The 20,069-nt window shown below is 38.7% G+C and overlaps 1 protein-coding gene across 1 annotated transcript; it reads left to right on the top strand.

Annotated features, from left to right (window-relative positions):
• Positions 1–511: 511 nt before the first annotated feature.
• Positions 512–922, top strand: LOC140574288 (histone H3). The gene has a single exon (XM_072694070.1). It carries the CDS (start codon positions 512–514, stop codon positions 920–922), a length of 411 nt encoding a protein of 136 aa, XP_072550171.1.
• The last annotated feature ends 19,147 nt before the right edge of the window (positions 923–20,069 follow it).

Below are 20,069 nucleotides of genomic sequence, written 5' to 3'. Positions count from 1 at the left end.
CCACCCATTTTTTCTTAAAAAAAGTGCTGTTCCTTAAACACCCACCATATATTCTTAATGTGACTTCCAAGAATGGTAGCTTCATACGGCCGGAGTTATTGATAAACAGGCTGCCCTCTATTTTTCTATTCTCCTCCCGTGTTACTGTAGTACAATTTTTGTAACAATTGCCAATGTGTGATTTGTTTTCATATATTTAACGTACTGAGTCCAACGCACATATTATATTTATTTATATATATATATATGTGTGTGTGTATATATGTGTATTCGCTAAAATATATATTATCTTTTTTCATTTTTTTTTTATGGAGCCCGCCACTATTAGTGGGCTGTATTTTTCGTTTTGAAAAGAAGACGCCCAATAGCGTGTCACCGACGTTTTGCCGGCCGCCCAATGGGTAACGGACACCTTTAGGACGCCCAAAGGCTCGAACGCTTAAAAGCCATGTGAAGCAAGCAACAGCTCATTCTCTTTCTTTACCCGCTGAGGAGAGCAGAGTTCAACGCGATGGCAAGAACCAAGCAAACAGCCCGTAAATCCACCGGTGGCAAGGCCCCGAGGAAGCAGCTCGCCACCAAGGCTGCCCGCAAGAGCGCCCCCGCCACCGGCGGCGTAAAGAAGCCTCACCGTTACAGGCCCGGCACCGTGGCTCTGCGGGAGATCCGCCGCTACCAGAAGTCGACGGAGCTGCTGATCCGCAAGCTACCCTTCCAGCGGCTAGTGCGTGAGATCGCTCAGGATTTCAAGACCGATCTCCGCTTCCAGAGCTCCGCCGTCATGGCCCTGCAGGAGGCTAGCGAGGCATACTTGGTGGGTCTATTTGAAGATACTAACCTGTGCGCTATCCACGCCAAGAGAGTCACCATCATGCCTAAAGACATCCAGCTGGCCCGCCGTATTCGCGGAGAGCGCGCTTAAACAGAGCGCTTTGACGTTTACCTGAAATACCCAACGGCTCTTTTAAGAGCCACCTACCTGTGTCCGTGGCGAAACAGCAAATGTCCGCCTCACTCTTGTGTTGTCTTTATATACCTTACAGCTATTAGGACGCGCGCATCTCAATTCCGTAAGGCCGAGAGAGCTGCGCAGCGAGACCAACAGTGGCTGTATCGTTGGTTAAGGGCAGCAGCAAAGGCGTTTACGCCGCCCAGGTGAGCACGTATTGGGGAAATGTAGCCATTTGTTTTGGTCAAAACTAATTCTGTCGATGCAGGGCATTTCATATTGTAAGGTACCCTTTTTCCCGTCATTTTTCTATTTGCCGAAATCAGTGGGACCCCCGCCCCCCAAAATCAAAAACGATATCGATATTGAGACACTATTGACAATATTGTTATTTCGTACTACGTTTCACATTAAAATTGGCGTATTTATTAATACATATTTCACTTTTTATTAGTATTTTTTTTTTAAATACATGTTTACTGGTTGAGACAACATCATCCTAACAGTACAGTTCGAATTTCATTCAACCCCGTAGAAAAAAAATAGCCACTGACACTTCAGTAAAGCAGTACACTTCTATGTAGTGTGTAGAAAGGTTTTGACTTAATGCAAACGGAATTTATCCATGGATGGAGCGTGGATGTCACCGTGTGTTGAAACTATACTGCAAGCACGGTTTGAGAGCCCTATTTGTGTGTACATACAGTGTGAGTATATACATAAATATTTAGAGCTTGATTTTGGGTACTTAAGTTTCAGACATATGCAAAAATTTTGGAGATGGAGTTACAATGGAGATGATGGCTCCATTGTTTGTGCTTGGTTTTATAAAATCCATAAAACTGAACCAAAATTCACGTTTCCCCTCACCTATTTAATTTGTCTAGAAGTGTAACCCTTCAAGTGTAACCCATAGCGCAAATTACATTTACCCTTCAGAGAAGCCTAGGGAACGATTTATTATTATTATTGTTATTTGTCTTTTTATTTTATATTTGTGCGTTTCGCACAATGAATACCGGGTGAAGTATTTATCGTGTCTGGGAGGCACCCGGCTATCTAATAGAGAGTAGAATCCTTTGACACTTGGGTAGAGTAGTGCGCTTCTATGTAGTTTATAGGAAGGCTTTTGGAATTGTCCTATTACAAAAGACACCGGTGTTTTGGGGCCACGGACACCTGTCATGAATGGAGCGTGGATGCCATCGTGTGGTCAAACTAGGCAAATGCAAACGTTAACAATGTGGATATCTACGTGTATGTATGTGTATATTGCACATTTTACACATGACAGATGGTTGTGAACGCCAGTAAGTCTACAAAGCTATTTATATTTAACTGCACCAGTACATCTAAAAAAGTAAATATACGTCTTGTGGGGTGATTTTCGTTAGGGGTTAGATTTTGTTTGGAACAATATGCTAATGACAAAGTAGGACAGAATGATAGATATTACCTTGATACCTCGTTGATGACCCTTTTAGTCAAACCATTTCTTAAACCGCATAGATACTCAGGAGATTTGACATATTATTAGGATGCAAAGTTATGAATGACCCCATAGCTTGTCACTACAAAAAATAAATAAATGAATAGATCACATCCCATTTCGTTTCCAAGGCACATTACTCTGGGAGAAGTTTGACAGGTGCTTCTTTAAATGACTTTGTGGACCAAAAACAGATTCTTTACGTTACATTTTGCAGATTCATATTTTGACCACCAGATGGCAAACACACTCCATTCACTTTCTGCGACTACATCGACTTAAGGCCTAGCACTGAAACCCCATCAGAAGCCTAAGGGGTAGGTCTAGCCAAACTGCTTCCACTCACCCTGACTTCATCATGAGCTCTACACTTACTTTGCTTACCGCAGTTTCTTTCCATCCTTCTTTCTCTTCCATTAACTGCATCACATGTCTATATGCCTTTGTATAAAGCAACTTTCACTCCCTCTGCGTTTGTCTAATCTGGCAAATATGACAGTTATTAGAAGATGTATAGCGGAAACCTGAGGCATACAAATGGTAAACACGTGTAGCTTCAGTTGGCCTCATTAGGGGCTTTTCCCTTATAGGCAAAATATACCATTCATTATACTCGTGTTTGTTCTTTCTTTCTTCAAATGTCTCTGTGGACACTGTGTCTTTAACTTGTAGTGTATTAGATTACATGGGACTACAACACCCATGATGCCTTACTACAAGTTCTGCCTATTGACACATGTGCCAAGTATTAAGGCTAGTCAAGTGCTGTTTTTAAACATTTTAGCACGGTTGTATTAATTTGCTACAACCTATGCCTTGAACTTCACATTGGTAAAGATCTTTTCTAATGGCCTGTGTCAGTGTTAACAGTGTGGGTACTAACTGGACAAAGGACTGCAAAGGTCATGTCAGTGTTTGTAAACCGCAGTAGAGATTCTGTCCCCATGTAACACAGAAAATTGGTATAGTGTAACTGATTCTCAGTATATTCACTTAGCTTTATTGATCCAAAGCTATAGCTTAGTGATCTTAGTCAGGGTTCAAATGTTTACATCTATTTAGATGTCATGTCATGTTTCTGTGTGTTATTGTATGTTTCATTGTTTGAATCAGCTTACATTAGGTCATTTCAGCCCCTGTAAATGTACAACAAAAAGTAATAAAAAAACCCCAAAAGGAATATATCTGAAAATAAATGTAACTATATCTGAAAATAAATGTAACTTGGACCTGCAGATTCATATTCTGACCACCAGATGGTATCCACACTTCATTCACGTTCTGTGACTACATAGTCTTAAGGCCTAGCACTGAAACTCCATCAGAAGCCTAAGGGGTAGGTCTAGCCAAACTGCTTCCACTCACCCTGACTTCATCATGAGCTCTGCACTTACTTTGCTTACCGCAGTTTCTTTCCATCCTTCTTTCTCTTCCATTAACTGCATCATATGTCTATATGCCTTTGTATAAAGCAACTTTCACTCCCTCTGCGTTTGTCTAATCTGGCAAATATGACAGTTATTAGAAGATGTATAGCGGAAACCTGAGGCATACAAATGGTAAACACGTGTAGCTTCAGTTGGCCTCATTAGGGGCTTTTCCCTTATAGGCAAAATATACCATTCATTATACTCGTGTTTGTTCTTTCTTTCTTCAAATGTCTCTGTGGACACTGTGTCTTTAACTTGTAGTGTATTAGATTACATGGGACTACAACACCCATGATGCCTTACTACAAGTTCTGCCTATTGACACATGTGCCAAGTATTAAGGCTAGTCAAGTGCTGTTTTTAAACATTTTAGCACGGTTGTATTAATTTGCTACAACCTATGCCTTGAACTTCACATTGGTAAAGATATTTTCTAATGGCCTGTGTCAGTGTTAACAGTGTGGGTACTAACTGGACAAAGGACTGCAAAGGTCATGTCAGTGTTTGTAAACCGCAGTAGAGATTCTGTCCCCATGTAACACAGAAAATTGGTATAGTGTAACTGATTCTCAGTATATTCACTTAGCTTTATTGATCCAAAGCTATAGCTTAGTGATCTTAGTCAGGGTTCAAATGTTTACATCTATTTAGATGTCATGTCATGTTTCTGTGTGTTATTGTATGTTTCATTGTTTGAATCAGCTTACATTAGGTCATTTCAGCCCCTGTAAATGTACAACAAAAAGTAATAAAAAACCCCCAAAAGGAATATATCTGAAAATAAATGTAACTTGGACCTGCAGATTCATATTCTGACCACCAGATGGTATCCACACTTCATTCACGTTCTGTGACTACATAGTCTTAAGGCCTAGCACTGAAACTCCATCAGAAGCCTAAGGGGTAGGTCTAGCCAAACTGCTTCCACTCACCCTGACTTCATCATGAGCTCTACACTTACTTTGCTTACCGCAGTTTCTTTCCATCCTTCTTTCTCTTCCATTAACTGCATCACATGTCTATATGCCTTTGTATAAAGCAACTTTCACTCCCTCTGCGTTTGTCTAATCTGGCAAATATGACAGTTATTAGAAGATGTATAGCGGAAACCTGAGGCATACAAATGGTAAACACGTGTAGCTTCAGTTGGCCTCATTAGGGGCTTTTCCCTTATAGGCAAAATATACCATTCATTATACTCGTGTTTGTTCTTTCTTTCTTCAAATGTCTCTGTGGACACTGTGTCTTTAACTTGTAGTGTATTAGATTACATGGGACTACAACACCCATGATGCCTTACTACAAGTTCTGCCTATTGACACATGTGCCAAGTATTAAGGCTAGTCAAGTGCTGTTTTTAAACATTTTAGCACGGTTGTATTAATTTGCTACAACCTATGCCTTGAACTTCACATTGGTAAAGATCTTTTCTAATGGCCTGTGTCAGTGTTAACAGTGTGGGTACTAACTGGACAAAGGACTGCAAAGGTCATGTCAGTGTTTGTAAACCGCAGTAGAGATTCTGTCCCCATGTAACACAGAAAATTGGTATAGTGTAACTGATTCTCAGTATATTCACTTAGCTTTATTGATCCAAAGCTATAGCTTAGTGATCTTAGTCAGGGTTCAAATGTTTACATCTATTTAGATGTCATGTCATGTTTCTGTGTGTTATTGTATGTTTCATTGTTTGAATCAGCTTACATTAGGTCATTTCAGCCCCTGTAAATGTACAACAAAAAGTAATAAAAAAACCCCAAAAGGAATATATCTGAAAATAAATGTAACTATATCTGAAAATAAATGTAACTTGGACCTGCAGATTCATATTCTGACCACCAGATGGTATCCACACTTCATTCACGTTCTGTGACTACATAGTCTTAAGGCCTAGCACTGAAACTCCATCAGAAGCCTAAGGGGTAGGTCTAGCCAAACTGCTTCCACTCACCCTGACTTCATCATGAGCTCTACACTTACTTTGCTTACCGCAGTTTCTTTCCATCCTTCTTTCTCTTCCATTAACTGCATCACATGTCTATATGCCTTTGTATAAAGCAACATTCACTCTCTCTGCGTTTGTCTAATCTGGCAAATATGACAGTTATTAGAAGATGTATAGCGGAAACCTGAGGGATACAAATGGTAAACACGTGTAGCTTTAGTTGGCCTCATTAGGGGCTTTTCCCTTATAGGCAAAATATACCATTCATTATACTCGTGTTTGTTCTTTCTTTCTTCAAATGTCTCTGTGGACACTGTGTCTTTAACTTGTAGTGTATTAGATTACATGGGACTACAATACCCATGATGCCTTACTACAAGTTCTGCCTATTGACACATGTGCCAAGTATTAAGGCTAGTCAAGTGCTGTTTTTAAATATTTTAGCACGGTTGTATTAATTTGCTACAACCTATGCCTTGAACTTCACATTGGTAAAGATCTTTTCTAATGGCCTGTGTCAGTGTTAACAGTGTGGGTTCTAACTGGACAAAGGACTGCAAAGGTCATGTCAGTGTTTGTAAACCGCAGTAGAGATTCTGTCCCCATGTAACACAGAAAATTGGTATAGTGTAACTGATTCTCAGTATATTCACTTAGCTTTATTGATCCAAAGCTATAGCTTAGTGATCTTAGTCAGGGTTCAAATGTTTACATCTATTTAGATGTCATGTCATGTTTCTGTGTGTTATTGTATGTTTCATTGTTTGAATCAGCTTACATTAGGTCATTTCAGCCCCTGTAAATGTACAACAAAAAGTAATAAAAAACCCCCAAAAGGAATATATCTGAAAATAAATGTAACTTGGACCTGCAGATTCATATTCTGACCACCAGATGGTATCCACACTTCATTCACGTTCTGTGACTACATAGTCTTAAGGCCTAGCACTGAAACTCCATCAGAAGCCTAAGGGGTAGGTCTAGCCAAACTGCTTCCACTCACCCTGACTTCATCATGAGCTCTGCACTTACTTTGCTTACCGCAGTTTCTTTCCATCCTTCTTTCTCTTCCATTAACTGCATCATATGTCTATATGCCTTTGTATAAAGCAACTTTCACTCCCTCTGCGTTTGTCTAATCTGGCAAATATGACAGTTATTAGAAGATGTATAGCGGAAACCTGAGGCATACAAATGGTAAACACGTGTAGCTTCAGTTGGCCTCATTAGGGGCTTTTGCCTTATAGGCAAAATATACCATTCATTATACTCGTGTTTGTTCTTTCTTTCTTCAAATGTCTCTGTGGACACTGTGTCTTTAACTTGTAGTGTATTAGATTACATGGGACTACAACACCCATGATGCCTTACTACAAGTTTTGCCTATTGACACATGTGCCAAGTATTAAGGCTAGTCAAGTGCTGTTTTTAAACATTTTAGCACGGTTGTATTAATTTGCTACAACCTATGCCTTGAACTTCACATTGGTAAAGATATTTTCTAATGGCCTGTGTCAGTGTTAACAGTGTGGGTACTAATTGGACAAAGGACTGCAAAGGTCATGTCAGTGTTTGTAAACCGCAGTAGAGATTCTGTCCCCATGTAACACAGAAAATTGGTATAGTGTAAATGATTCTCAGTATATTCACTTAGCTTTATTGATCCAAAGCTATAGCTTAGTGATCTTAGTCAGGGTTCAAATGTTTACATCTATTTAGATGTCATGTCATGTTTCTGTGTGTTATTGTATGTTTCATTGTTTGAATCAGCTTACATTAGGTCATTTCAGCCCCTGTAAATGTACAACAAAAAGTAATAAAAAACCCCCAAAAGGAATATATCTGAAAATAAATGTAACTTGGACCTGCAGATTCATATTCTGACCACCAGATGGTATCCACACTTCATTCACGTTCTGTGACTACATAGTCTTAAGGCCTAGCACTGAAACTCCATCAGAAGCCTAAGGGGTAGGTCTAGCCAAACTGCTTCCACTCACCCTGACTTCATCATGAGCTCTGCACTTACTTTGCTTACCGCAGTTTCTTTCCATCCTTCTTTCTCTTCCATTAACTGCATCATATGTCTATATGCCTTTGTATAAAGCAACATTCACTCTCTCTGCATTTGTCTAATCTGGCAAATATGACAGTTATTAGAAGATGTATAGCGGAAACCTGAGGGATACAAATGGTAAACACGTGTAGCTTTAGTTGGCCTCATTAGGGGCTTTTCCCTTATAGGCAAAATATACCATTCATTATACTCGTGTTTGTTCTTTCTTTCTTCAAATGTCTCTGTGGACACTGTGTCTTTAACTTGTAGTGTATTAGATTACATGGGACTACAACACCCATGATGCCTTACTACAAGTTCTGCCTATTGACACATGTGCCAAGTATTAAGGCTAGTCAAGTGCTGTTTTTAAACATTTTAGCACGGTTGTATTAATTTGCTACAACCTATGCCTTGAACTTCACATTGGTAAAGATCTTTTCTAATGGCCTGTGTCAGTGTTAACAGTGTGGGTACTAACTGGACAAAGGACTGCAAAGGTCATGTCAGTGTTTGTAAACCGCAGTAGAGATTCTGTCCCCATGTACCACAGAACATTGGTATAGTGAAACTGATTCTCAGTATATTCACTTAGCTTTATTGATCCAAAGCTATAGCTTAATGATCTTAGTCAGGGTTCAAATGTTTACATCTATTTAGATGTCATGTCATGTTTCTGTGTGTTATTGTATGTTTCATTGTTTGAATCAGCTTACATTAGGTCATTTCAGCCCTGGAAATGTACAACAAAAAGTAATAAAAAACCCCCAAAAGGAATATATCTGAAAATAAATGTAACTTGGACCTGCAGATTCATATTCTGACCACCAGATGGTATCCACACTTCATTCACGTTCTGTGACTACATAGTCTTAAGGCCTTGCACTGAAACTCCATCAGAAGCCTAAGGGGTAGGTCTAGCCAAACTGCTTCCACTCACCCTGACTTCATCATGAGCTCTACACTTACTTTGCTTACCGCAGTTTCTTTCCATCCTTCTTTCTCTTCCATTAACTGCATCATATGTCTATATGCCTTTGTATAAAGCAACATTCACTCTCTCTGCGTTTGTCTAATCTGGCAAATATGACAGTTATTAGAAGATGTATAGCGGAAACCTGAGGGATACAAATGGTAAACACGTGTAGCTTTAGTTGGCCTCATTAGGGTCTTTTCCCTTGTAGGCAAAATATACCATTCATTATACTCGTGTTTTTTCTTTCTTTCTTCAAATGTCTCTGTGGACACTGTGTCTTTAACTTGTAGTGTATTAGATTACATGGGACTACAACACCCATGATGCCTTACTACAAGTTCTGCCTATTGACACATGTGCCAAGTATTAAGGCTTGTCAAGTGCTGTTTTTAAACATTTTAGCACGGTTGTATTAATTTGCTACAACCTATGCCTTGAACTTCACATTGGTAAAGATATTTTCTAATGGCCTGTGTCAGTGTTAACAGTGTGGGTACTAACTGGACAAAGGACTGCAAAGGTCATGTCAGTGTTTGTAAACCGCAGTAGAGATTATGTCCCCATGTAACACAGAAAATTGGTATAGTGTAACTGATTCTCAGTATATTCACTTAGCTTTATTGATCCAAAGCTATAGCTTAGTGATCTTAGTCAGGGTTCAAATGTTTACATCTATTTAGATGTCATGTCATGTTTCTGTGTGTTATTGTATGTTTCATTGTTTGAATCAGCTTACATTAGGTCATTTCAGCCCCTGTAAATGTACAACAAAAAGTAATAAAAAACCCCCAAAAGGAATATATCTGAAAATAAATGTAACTATATCTGAAAATAAATGTAACTTGGACCTGCAGATTCATATTCTGACCACCAGGTGGTATCCACACTTCGTTCATGTTCTGTGACTACATAGTCTTAAGGCCTAGCACTGAAACTCCATCAGAAGCCTAAGGGGTAGGTCTAGCCAAACTGCTTCCACTCACCCTGACTTCATCATGAGCTCTACACTTACTTTGCTTACCGCAGTTTCTTTCCATCCTTCTTTCTCTTCCATTAACTGCATCACATGTCTATATGCCTTTGTATAAAGCAACATTCACTCTCTCTGCGTTTGTCTAATCTGGCAAATATGACAGTTATTAGAAGATGTATAGCGGAAACCTGAGGGATACAAATGGTAAACACGTGTAGCTTTAGTTGGCCTCATTAGGGGCTTTTCCCTTATAGGCAAAATATACCATTCATTATACTCGTGTTTGTTCTTTCTTTCTTCAAATGTCTCTGTGGACACTGTGTCTTTAACTTGTAGTGTATTAGATTACATGGGACTACAACACCCATGATGCCTTACTACAAGTTCTGCCTATTGTCACATGTGCCAAGTATTAAGGCTAGTCAAGTGCTGTTTTTAAACATTTTAGCACGGTTGTATTAATTTGCTACAACCTATGCCTTGAACTTCACATTGGTAAAGATCTTTTCTAATGGCCTGTGTCAGTGTTAACAGTGTGGGTACTAACTGGACAAAGGACTGCAAAGGTCATGTCAGTTTTTTTAAACCGCAGTAGAGATTCTGTCCCCATGTAACACAGAAAATTGGTATAGTGTAACTGATTCTCAGTATATTCACTTAGCTTTATTGATCCAAAGCTATAGCTTAGTGATCTTAGTCAGGGTTCAAATGTTTACATCTATTTGGATGTCATGTCATGTTTCTGTGTGTTATTGTATGTTTCATTGTTTGAATCAGCTTACATTAGGTCATTTCAGCCCCTGTAAATGTACAACAAAAAGTAATAAAAAAACCCCAAAAGGAATATATCTGAAAATAAATGTAACTTGGACCTGCAGATTCATATTCTGACCACCAGATGGTATCCACACTTCATTCACGTTCTGTGACTACATAGTCTTAAGGCCTAGCACTGAAACTCCATCAGAAGCCTAAGGGGTAGGTCTAGCCAAACTGCTTCCACTCAACCTGACTTCATCATGAGCTCTGCACTTACTTTGCTTACCGCAGTTTCTTTCCATCCTTCTTTCTCTTCCATTAACTGCATCATATGTCTATATGCCTTTGTATAAAGCAACTTTCACTCCCTCTGCGTTTGTCTAATCTGGCAAATATGACAGTTATTAGAAGATGTATAGCGGAAACCTGAGGCATACAAATGGTAAACACGTGTAGCTTCAGTTGGCCTCATTAGGGGCTTTTCCCTTATAGGCAAAATATACCATTCATTATACTCGTGTTTGTTCTTTCTTTCTTCAAATGTCTCTGTGGACACTGTGTCTTTAACTTGTAGTGTATTAGATTACATGGGACTACAACACCCATGATGCCTTACTACAAGTTCTGCCTATTGACACATGTGCCAAGTATTAAGGCTAGTCAAGTGCTGTTTTTAAACATTTTAGCACGGTTGTATTAATTTGCTACAACCTATGCCTTGAACTTCACATTGGTAAAGATATTTTCTAATGGCCTGTGTCAGTGTTAACAGTGTGGGTACTAACTGGACAAAGGACTGCAAAGGTCATGTCAGTGTTTGTAAACCGCAGTAGAGATTCTGTCCCCATGTAACACAGAAAATTGGTATAGTGTAACTGATTCTCAGTATATTCACTTAGCTTTATTGATCGAAAGCTATAGCTTAGTGATCTTAGTCAGGGTTCAAATGTTTACATCTATTTAGATGTCATGTCATGTTTCTGTGTGTTATTGTATGTTTCATTGTTTGAATCAGCTTACATTAGGTCATTTCAGCCCCTGTAAATGTACAACAAAAAGTAATAAAAAACCCCAAAAGGAATATATCTGAAAATAAATGTAACTATATCTGAAAATAAATGTAACTTGGACCTGCAGATTCATATTCTGACCACCAGGTGGTATCCACACTTCATTCATGTTCTGTGACTACATAGTCTTAAGGCCTAGCACTGAAACTCCATCAGAAGCCTAAGGGGTAGGTCTAGCCAAACTGCTTCCACTCACCCTGACTTCATCATGAGCTCTACACTTACTTTGCTTACCGCAGTTTCTTTCCATCCTTCTTTCTCTTCCATTAACTGCATCACATGTCTATATGCCTTTGTATAAAGCAACATTCACTCTCTCTGCGTTTGTCTAATCTGGCAAATATGACAGTTATTAGAAGATGTATAGCGGAAACATGAGGGATACAAATGGTAAACACGTGTAGCTTTAGTTGGCCTCATTAGGGGCTTTTCCCTTATAGGCAAAATATACCATTCATTATACTCGTGTTTGTTCTTTCTTTCTTCAAATGTCTCTGTGGACACTGTGTCTTTAACTTGTAGTGTATTAGATTACATGGGACTACAACACCCATGATGCCTTACTACAAGTTCTGCCTATTGACACATGTGCCAAGTATTAAGGCTAGTCAAGTGCTGTTTTTAAACATTTTAGCACGGTTGTATTAATTTGCTACAACCTATGCCTTGAACTTCACATTGGTAAAGATCTTTTCTAATGGCCTGTGTCAGTGTTAACAGTGTGGGTACTAACTGGACAAAGGACTGCAAAGGTCATGTCAGTGTTTGTAAACCGCAGTAGAGATTCTGTCCCCATGTAACACAGAAAATTGGTATAGTGTAACTGATTCTCAGTATATTCACTTAGCTTTATTGATCCAAAGCTATAGCTTAGTGATCTTAGTCAGGGTTCAAATGTTTACATCTATTTAGATGTCATGTCATGTTTCTGTGTGTTATTGTATGTTTCATTGTTTGAATCAGCTTACATTAGGTCATTTCAGCCCCTGTAAATGTACAACAAAAAGTAATAAAAAACCCCCAAAAGGAATATATCTGAAAATAAATGTAACTTGGACCTGCAGATTCATATTCTGACCACCAGATGGTATCCACACTTCATTCACGTTCTGTGACTACATAGTCTTAAGGCCTAGCACTGAAACTCCATCAGAAGCCTAAGGGGTAGGTCTAGCCAAACTGCTTCCACTCACCCTGACTTCATCATGAGCTCTGCACTTACTTTGCTTACCGCAGTTTCTTTCCATCCTTCTTTCTCTTCCATTAACTGCATCATATGTCTATATGCCTTTGTATAAAGCAACTTTCACTCCCTCTGCGTTTGTCTAATCTGGCAAATATGACAGTTATTAGAAGATGTATAGCGGAAACCTGAGGGATACAAATGGTAAACACGTGTAGCTTCAGTTGGCCTCATTAGGGGCTTTTCCCTTATAGGCAAAATATACCATTCATTATACTCGTGTTTGTTCTTTCTTTCTTCAAATGTCTCTGTGGACACTGTGTCTTTAACTTGTAGTGTATTAGATTACATGGGACTACAACACCCATGATGCCTTACTACAAGTTCTGCCTATTGACACATGTGCCAAGTATTAAGGCTAGTCAAGTGCTGTTTTTAAACATTTTAGCACGGTTGTATTAATTTGCTACAACCTATGCCTTGAACTTCACATTGGTAAAGATATTTTCTAATGGCCTGTGTCAGTGTTAACAGTGTGGGTACTAACTGGACAAAGGACTGCAAAGGTCATGTCAGTGTTTGTAAACCGCAGTAGAGATTCTGTCCCCATGTAACACAGAAAATTGGTATAGTGTAACTGATTCTCAGTATATTCACTTAGCTTTATTGATCCAAAGCTATAGCTTAGTGATCTTAGTCAGGGTTCAAATGTTTACATCTATTTAGATGTCATGTCATGTTTCTGTGTGTTATTGTATGTTTCATTGTTTGAATCAGCTTACATTAGGTCATTTCAGCCCCTGTAAATGTACAACAAAAAGTAATAAAAAACCCCCAAAAGGAATATATCTGAAAATAAATGTAACTTGGACCTGCAGATTCATATTCTGACCACCAGATGGTATCCACACTTCATTCACGTTCTGTGACTACATAGTCTTAAGGCCTAGCACTGAAACTCCATCAGAAGCCTAAGGGGTAGGTCTAGCCAAACTGCTTCCACTCACCCTGACTTCATCATGAGCTCTGCACTTACTTTGCTTACCGCAGTTTCTTTCCATCCTTCTTTCTCTTCCATTAACTGCATCATATGTCTATATGCCTTTGTATAAAGCAACTTTCACTCCCTCTGCGTTTGTCTAATCTGGCAAATATGACAGTTATTAGAAGATGTATAGCGGAAACCTGAGGGATACAAATGGTAAACACGTGTAGCTTCAGTTGGCCTCATTAGGGGCTTTTCCCTTATAGGCAAAATATACCATTCATTATACTCGTGTTTGTTCTTTCTTTCTTCAAATGTCTCTGTGGACACTGTGTCTTTAACTTGTAGTGTATTAGATTACATGGGACTACAACACCCATGATGCCTTACTACAAGTTCTGCCTATTGACACATGTGCCAAGTATTAAGGCTAGTCAAGTGCTGTTTTTAAACATTTTAGCACGGTTGTATTAATTTGCTACAACCTATGCCTTGAACTTCACATTGGTAAAGATATTTTCTAATGGCCTGTGTCAGTGTTAACAGTGTGGGTACTAACTGGACAAAGGACTGCAAAGGTCATGTCAGTGTTTGTAAACCGCAGTAGAGATTCTGTCCCCATGTAACACAGAAAATTGGTATAGTGTAACTGATTCTCAGTATATTCACTTAGCTTTATTGATCCAAAGCTATAGCTTAGTGATCTTAGTCAGGGTTCAAATGTTTACATCTATTTAGATGTCATGTCATGTTTCTGTGTGTTATTGTATGTTTCATTGTTTGAATCAGCTTACATTAGGTCATTTCAGCCCCTGTAAATGTACAACAAAAAGTAATAAAAAACCCCCAAAAGGAATATATCTGAAAATAAATGTAACTTGGACCTGCAGATTCATATTCTGACCACCAGATGGTATCCACACTTCATTCACGTTCTGTGACTACATAGTCTTAAGGCCTAGCACTGAAACTCCATCAGAAGCCTAAGGGGTAGGTCTAGCCAAACTGCTTCCACTCACCCTGACTTCATCATGAGCTCTACACTTACTTTGCTTACCGCAGTTTCTTTCCATCCTTCTTTCTCTTCCATTAACTGCATCATATGTCTATATGCCTTTTTATAAAGCAACTTTCACTCCCTCTGCGTTTGTCTAATCTGGCAAATATGACAGTTATTAGAAGATGTATAGCGGAAACCTGAGGGATACAAATGGTAAACATGTGTAGCTTTAGTTGGCCTCATTAGGGGCTTTTCCCTTATAGGCAAAATATACCATTCATTATACTCGTGTTCTTTCTTTCTTCAAATGTCTCTGTGGACACTGTGTCTTTAACTTGTAGTGTATTAGATTACATGGGACTACAACACCCATGATGCCTTACTACAAGTTCTGCCTATTGACACATGTGCCAAGTATTAAGGCTAGTCAAGTGCTGTTTTTAAACATTTTAGCACGGTTGTATTAATTTGCTACAACCTATGCCTTGAACTTCACATTGGTAAAGATCTTTTCTAATAGCCTGTGTCAGTGTTAACAGTGTGGGTACTAACTGGACAAAGGACTGCAAAGGTCATGTCAGTGTTTGTAAACCGCAGTAGAGATTCTGTCCCCATGTAACACAGAAAATTGGTATAGTGTAACTGATTCTCAGTATATTCACATAGCTTTATTGATCCAAAGCTATAGCTTAGTGATCTTAGTCAGGGTTCAAATGTTTACATCTATTTAGATGTCATGTCATGTTTCTGTGTGTTATTGTATGTTTCATTGTTTGAATCAGCTTACATTAGGTCATTTCAGCCCCTGTAAATGTACAACAAAAAGTAATAAAAAAACCCCAAAAGGAATATATCTGAAAATAAATGTGACTATATCTGAAAATAAATGTAACTTGGACCTGCAGATTCATATTCTGACCACCAGATGGTATCCACACTTCGTTCACGTTCTGTGACTACATAGTCTTAAGGCCTAGCACTGAAACTCCATCAGAAGCCTAAGGGGTAGGTCTAGCCAAACTGCTTCCACTCAACCTGACTTCATCATGAGCTCTACACTTACTTTGCTTACCGCAGTTTCTTTCCATCCTTCTTTCTCTTCCATTAACTGCATCACATGTCTATATGCCTTTGTATAAAGCAACATTCACTCTCTCTGCGTTTGTCTAATCTGGCAAATATGACAGTTATTAGAAGATGTATAGCGGAAACATGAGGGATACAAATGGTAAACACGTGTAGCTTTAGTTGGCCTCATTAGGGGCTTTTCCCTTATAGGCAAAATATACCATTCATTATACTCGTGTTTGTTCTTTCTTTCTTCAAATGTCTCTGTGGACACTGTGTCTTTAACTTGTAGTGTATTAGATTACATGGGACTACAACACCCATGATGCCTTACTACAAGTTCTGCCTATTGACACATGTGCCAAGTATTAAGGCTAGTCAAGTGCTGTTTTTAAACATTTTAGCACAGTTGTATTAATTTGCTACAACCTATGCCTTGAACTTCACATTGGTAAAGATATTTTCTAATGGCCTGTGTCAGTGTTAACAGTGTGGGTACTAACTGGACAAAGGACTGCAAAGGTCATGTCAGTGTTTGTAAACCGCAGTAGAGATTCTGTCCCCATGTAACACAGAAAATTGGTATAGTGTAACTGATTCTCAGTATATTCACTTAGCTTTATTGATCCAAAGCTATAGCTTAGTGATCTTAGTCAGGGTTCAAATGTTTACATCTATTTAGATGTCATGTCATGTTTCTGTGTGTTATTGTATGTTTCATTGTTTGAATCAGCTTACATTAGGTCATTTCAGCCCCTGTAAATGTACAACAAAAAGTAATAAAAAAACCCCAAAAGGAATATATCTGAAAATAAATGTAACTTGGACCTGCAGATTCATATTCTGACCACCAGATGGTATCCACACTTCATTCACGTTCTGTGACTACATAGTCTTAAGGCCTAGCACTGAAACTCCATCAGAAGCCTAAGGGGTAGGTCTAGCCAAACTGCTTCCACTCACCCTGACTTCATCATGAGCTCTGCACTTACTTTGCTTACCGCAGTTTCTTTCCATCCTTCTTTCTCTTCCATTAACTGCATCATATGTCTATATGCCTTTGTATAAAGCAACTTTCACTCCTTCTGCGTTTGTCTAATCTGGCAAATATGACAGTTATTAGAAGATGTATAGCGGAAACCTGAGGCATACAAATGGTAAACACGTGTAGCTTCAGTTGGCCTCATTAGGGGCTTTTCCCTTATAGGCAAAATATACCATTCATTATACTCGTGTTTGTTCTTTCTTTCTTCAAATGTCTCTGTGGACACTGTGTCTTTAACTTGTAGTGTATTAGATTACATGGGACTACAACACCCATGATGCCTTACTACAAGTTCTGCCTATTGACACATGTGCCAAGTATTAAGGCTAGTCAAGTGCTGTTTTTAAACATTTTAGCACGGTTGTATTAATTTGCTACAACCTATGCCTTGAACTTCACATTGGTAAAGATCTTTTCTAATGACCTGTGTCAGTGTTAACAGTGTGGGTACTAACTGGACAAAGGACTGCAAAGGTCATGTCAGTGTTTGTAAACCGCAGTAGAGATTCTGTCCCCATGTAACACAGAAAATTGGTATAGTGTAACTGATTCTCAGTATATTCACTTAGCTTTATTGATCCAAAGCTATAGCTTAGTGATCTTAGTCAGGGTTCAAATGTTTACATCTATTTAGGTGTCATGTCATGTTTCTGTGTGTTATTGTATGTTTCATTGTTTGAATCAGCTTACATTAGGTCATTTCAGCCCCTGTAAATGTACAACAAAAAGTAATAAAAAAACTCAAAAGGAATATATCTGAAAATAAATGTAACTATATCTGAAAATAAATGTAACTTGGACCTGCAGATTCATATTCTGACCACCAGATGGTATCCACACTTTGTTCACGTTCTGTGACTACATAGTCTTAAGGCCTAGCACTGAAACTCCATCAGAAGCCTAAGGGGTAGGTCTAGCCAAACTGCTTCCACTCAACCTGACTTCATCATGAGCTCTACACTTACTTTGCTTACCGCAGTTTCTTTCCATCCTTCTTTCTCTTCCATTAACTGCATCATATGTCTATATGCCTTTGTATAAAGCAACTTTCATTCCCTCTGCGTTTGTCTAATCTGGCAAATATGACAGTTATTAGAAGATGTATAGCGGAAACCTGAGGGATACAAATGGTAAACATGTGTAGCTTTAGTTGGCCTCATTAGGGGCTTTTCCCTTATAGGCAAAATATACCATTCATTATACTCGTGTTTGTTCTTTCTTTCTTCAAATGTCTCTGTGGACACTGTGTCTTTAACTTGTAGTGTATTAGATTACATGGGACTACAACACCCATGATGCCTTACTACAAGTTCTGCCTATTGACACATGTGCCAAGTATTAAGGCTAGTCAAGTGCTGTTTTTAAACATTTTAGCACGGTTGTATTAATTTGCTACAACCTATGCCTTGAACTTCACATTGGTAAAGATCTTTTCTAATAGCCTGTGTCAGTGTTAACAGTGTGGGTACTAACTGGACAAAGGACTGCAAAGGTCATGTCAGTGTTTGTAAACCGCAGTAGAGATTCTGTCCCCATGTAACACAGAAAATTGGTATAGTGTAACTGATTCTCAGTATATTCACATAGCTTTATTGATCCAAAGCTATAGCTTAGTGATCTTAGTCAGGGTTCAAATGTTTACATCTATTTAGATGTCATGTCATGTTTCTGTGTGTTATTGTATGTTTCATTGTTTGAATCAGCTTACATTAGGTCATTTCAGCCCCTGTAAATGTACAACAAAAAGTAATAAAAAACCCCCAAAAGGAATATATCTGAAAATAAATGTAACTTGGACCTGCAGATTCATATTCTGACCACCAGATGGTATCCACACTTCATTCACGTTCTGTGACTACATAGTCTTAAGGCCTAGCACTGAAACTCCATCAGAAGCCTAAGGGGTAGGTCTAGCCAAACTGCTTCCACTCACCCTGACTTCATCATGAGCTCTGCACTTACTTTGCTTACCGCAGTTTCTTTCCATCCTTCTTTCTCTTCCATTAACTGCATCATATGTCTATATGCCTTTGTATAAAGCAACTTTCACTCCCTCTGCGTTTGTCTAATCTGGCAAATATGACAGTTATTAGAAGATGTATAGCGGAAACCTGAGGCATACAAATGGTAAACACGTGTAGCTTCAGTTGGCCTCATTAGGGGCTTTTCCCTTATAGGCAAAATATACCATTCATTATACTCGTGTTTGTTCTTTCTTTCTTCAAATGTCTCTGTGGACACTGTGTCTTTAACTTGTAGTGTATTAGATTACATGGGACTACAACACCCATGATGCCTTACTACAAGTTCTGCCTATTGACACATGTGCCAAGTATTAAGGCTAGTCAAGTGCTGTTTTTAAACATTTTAGCACGGTTGTATTAATTTGCTACAACCTATGCCTTGAACTTCACATTGGTAAAGATATTTTCTAATGGCCTGTGTCAGTGTTAACAGTGTGGGTACTAACTGGACAAAGGACTGCAAAGGTCATGTCAGTGTTTGTAAACCGCAGTAGAGATTCTGTCCCCATGTAACACAGAAAATTGGTATAGTGTAACTGATTCTCAGTATATTCACTTAGCTTTATTGATCCAAAGCTATAGCTTAGTGATCTTAGTCAGGGTTCAAATGTTTACATCTATTTAGATGTCATGTCATGTTTCTGTGTGTTATTGTATGTTTCATTGTTTGAATCAGCTTACATTAGGTCATTTCAGCCCCTGTAAATGTACAACAAAAAGTAATAAAAAACCCCCAAAAGGAATATATCTGAAAATAAATGTAACTTGGACCTGCAGATTCATATTCTGACCACCAGATGGTATCCACACTTCATTCACGTTCTGTGACTACATAGTCTTAAGGCCTAGCACTGAAACTCCATCAGAAGCCTAAGGGGTAGGTCTAGCCAAACTGCTTCCACTCACCCTGACTTCATCATGAGCTCTGCACTTACTTTGCTTACCGCAGTTTCTTTCCATCCTTCTTTCTCTTCCATTAACTGCATCATATGTCTATATGCCTTTGTATAAAGCAACTTTCACTCCCTCTGCGTTTGTCTAATCTGGCAAATATGACAGTTATTAGAAGATGTATAGCGGAAACCTGAGGGATACAAATGGTAAACACGTGTAGCTT

Source organism: Salminus brasiliensis, chromosome 12, assembly GCF_030463535.1.
Source record: "Salminus brasiliensis chromosome 12, fSalBra1.hap2, whole genome shotgun sequence".
NCBI classification, from domain to species: domain Eukaryota; kingdom Metazoa; phylum Chordata; class Actinopteri; order Characiformes; family Bryconidae; genus Salminus; species Salminus brasiliensis.
Note: the sequence above shows the minus strand (reverse complement) of the source record. Positions and strands in the feature narration are given on the sequence as shown.

Excerpts from the sequence above, each read along its gene's own strand:
- LOC140574288 (XM_072694070.1), top strand. The coding sequence starts at position 512 with ATGGCAAGAACCAAGCAAACAGCCCGTAAATCCACCGGTGGCAAGGCC.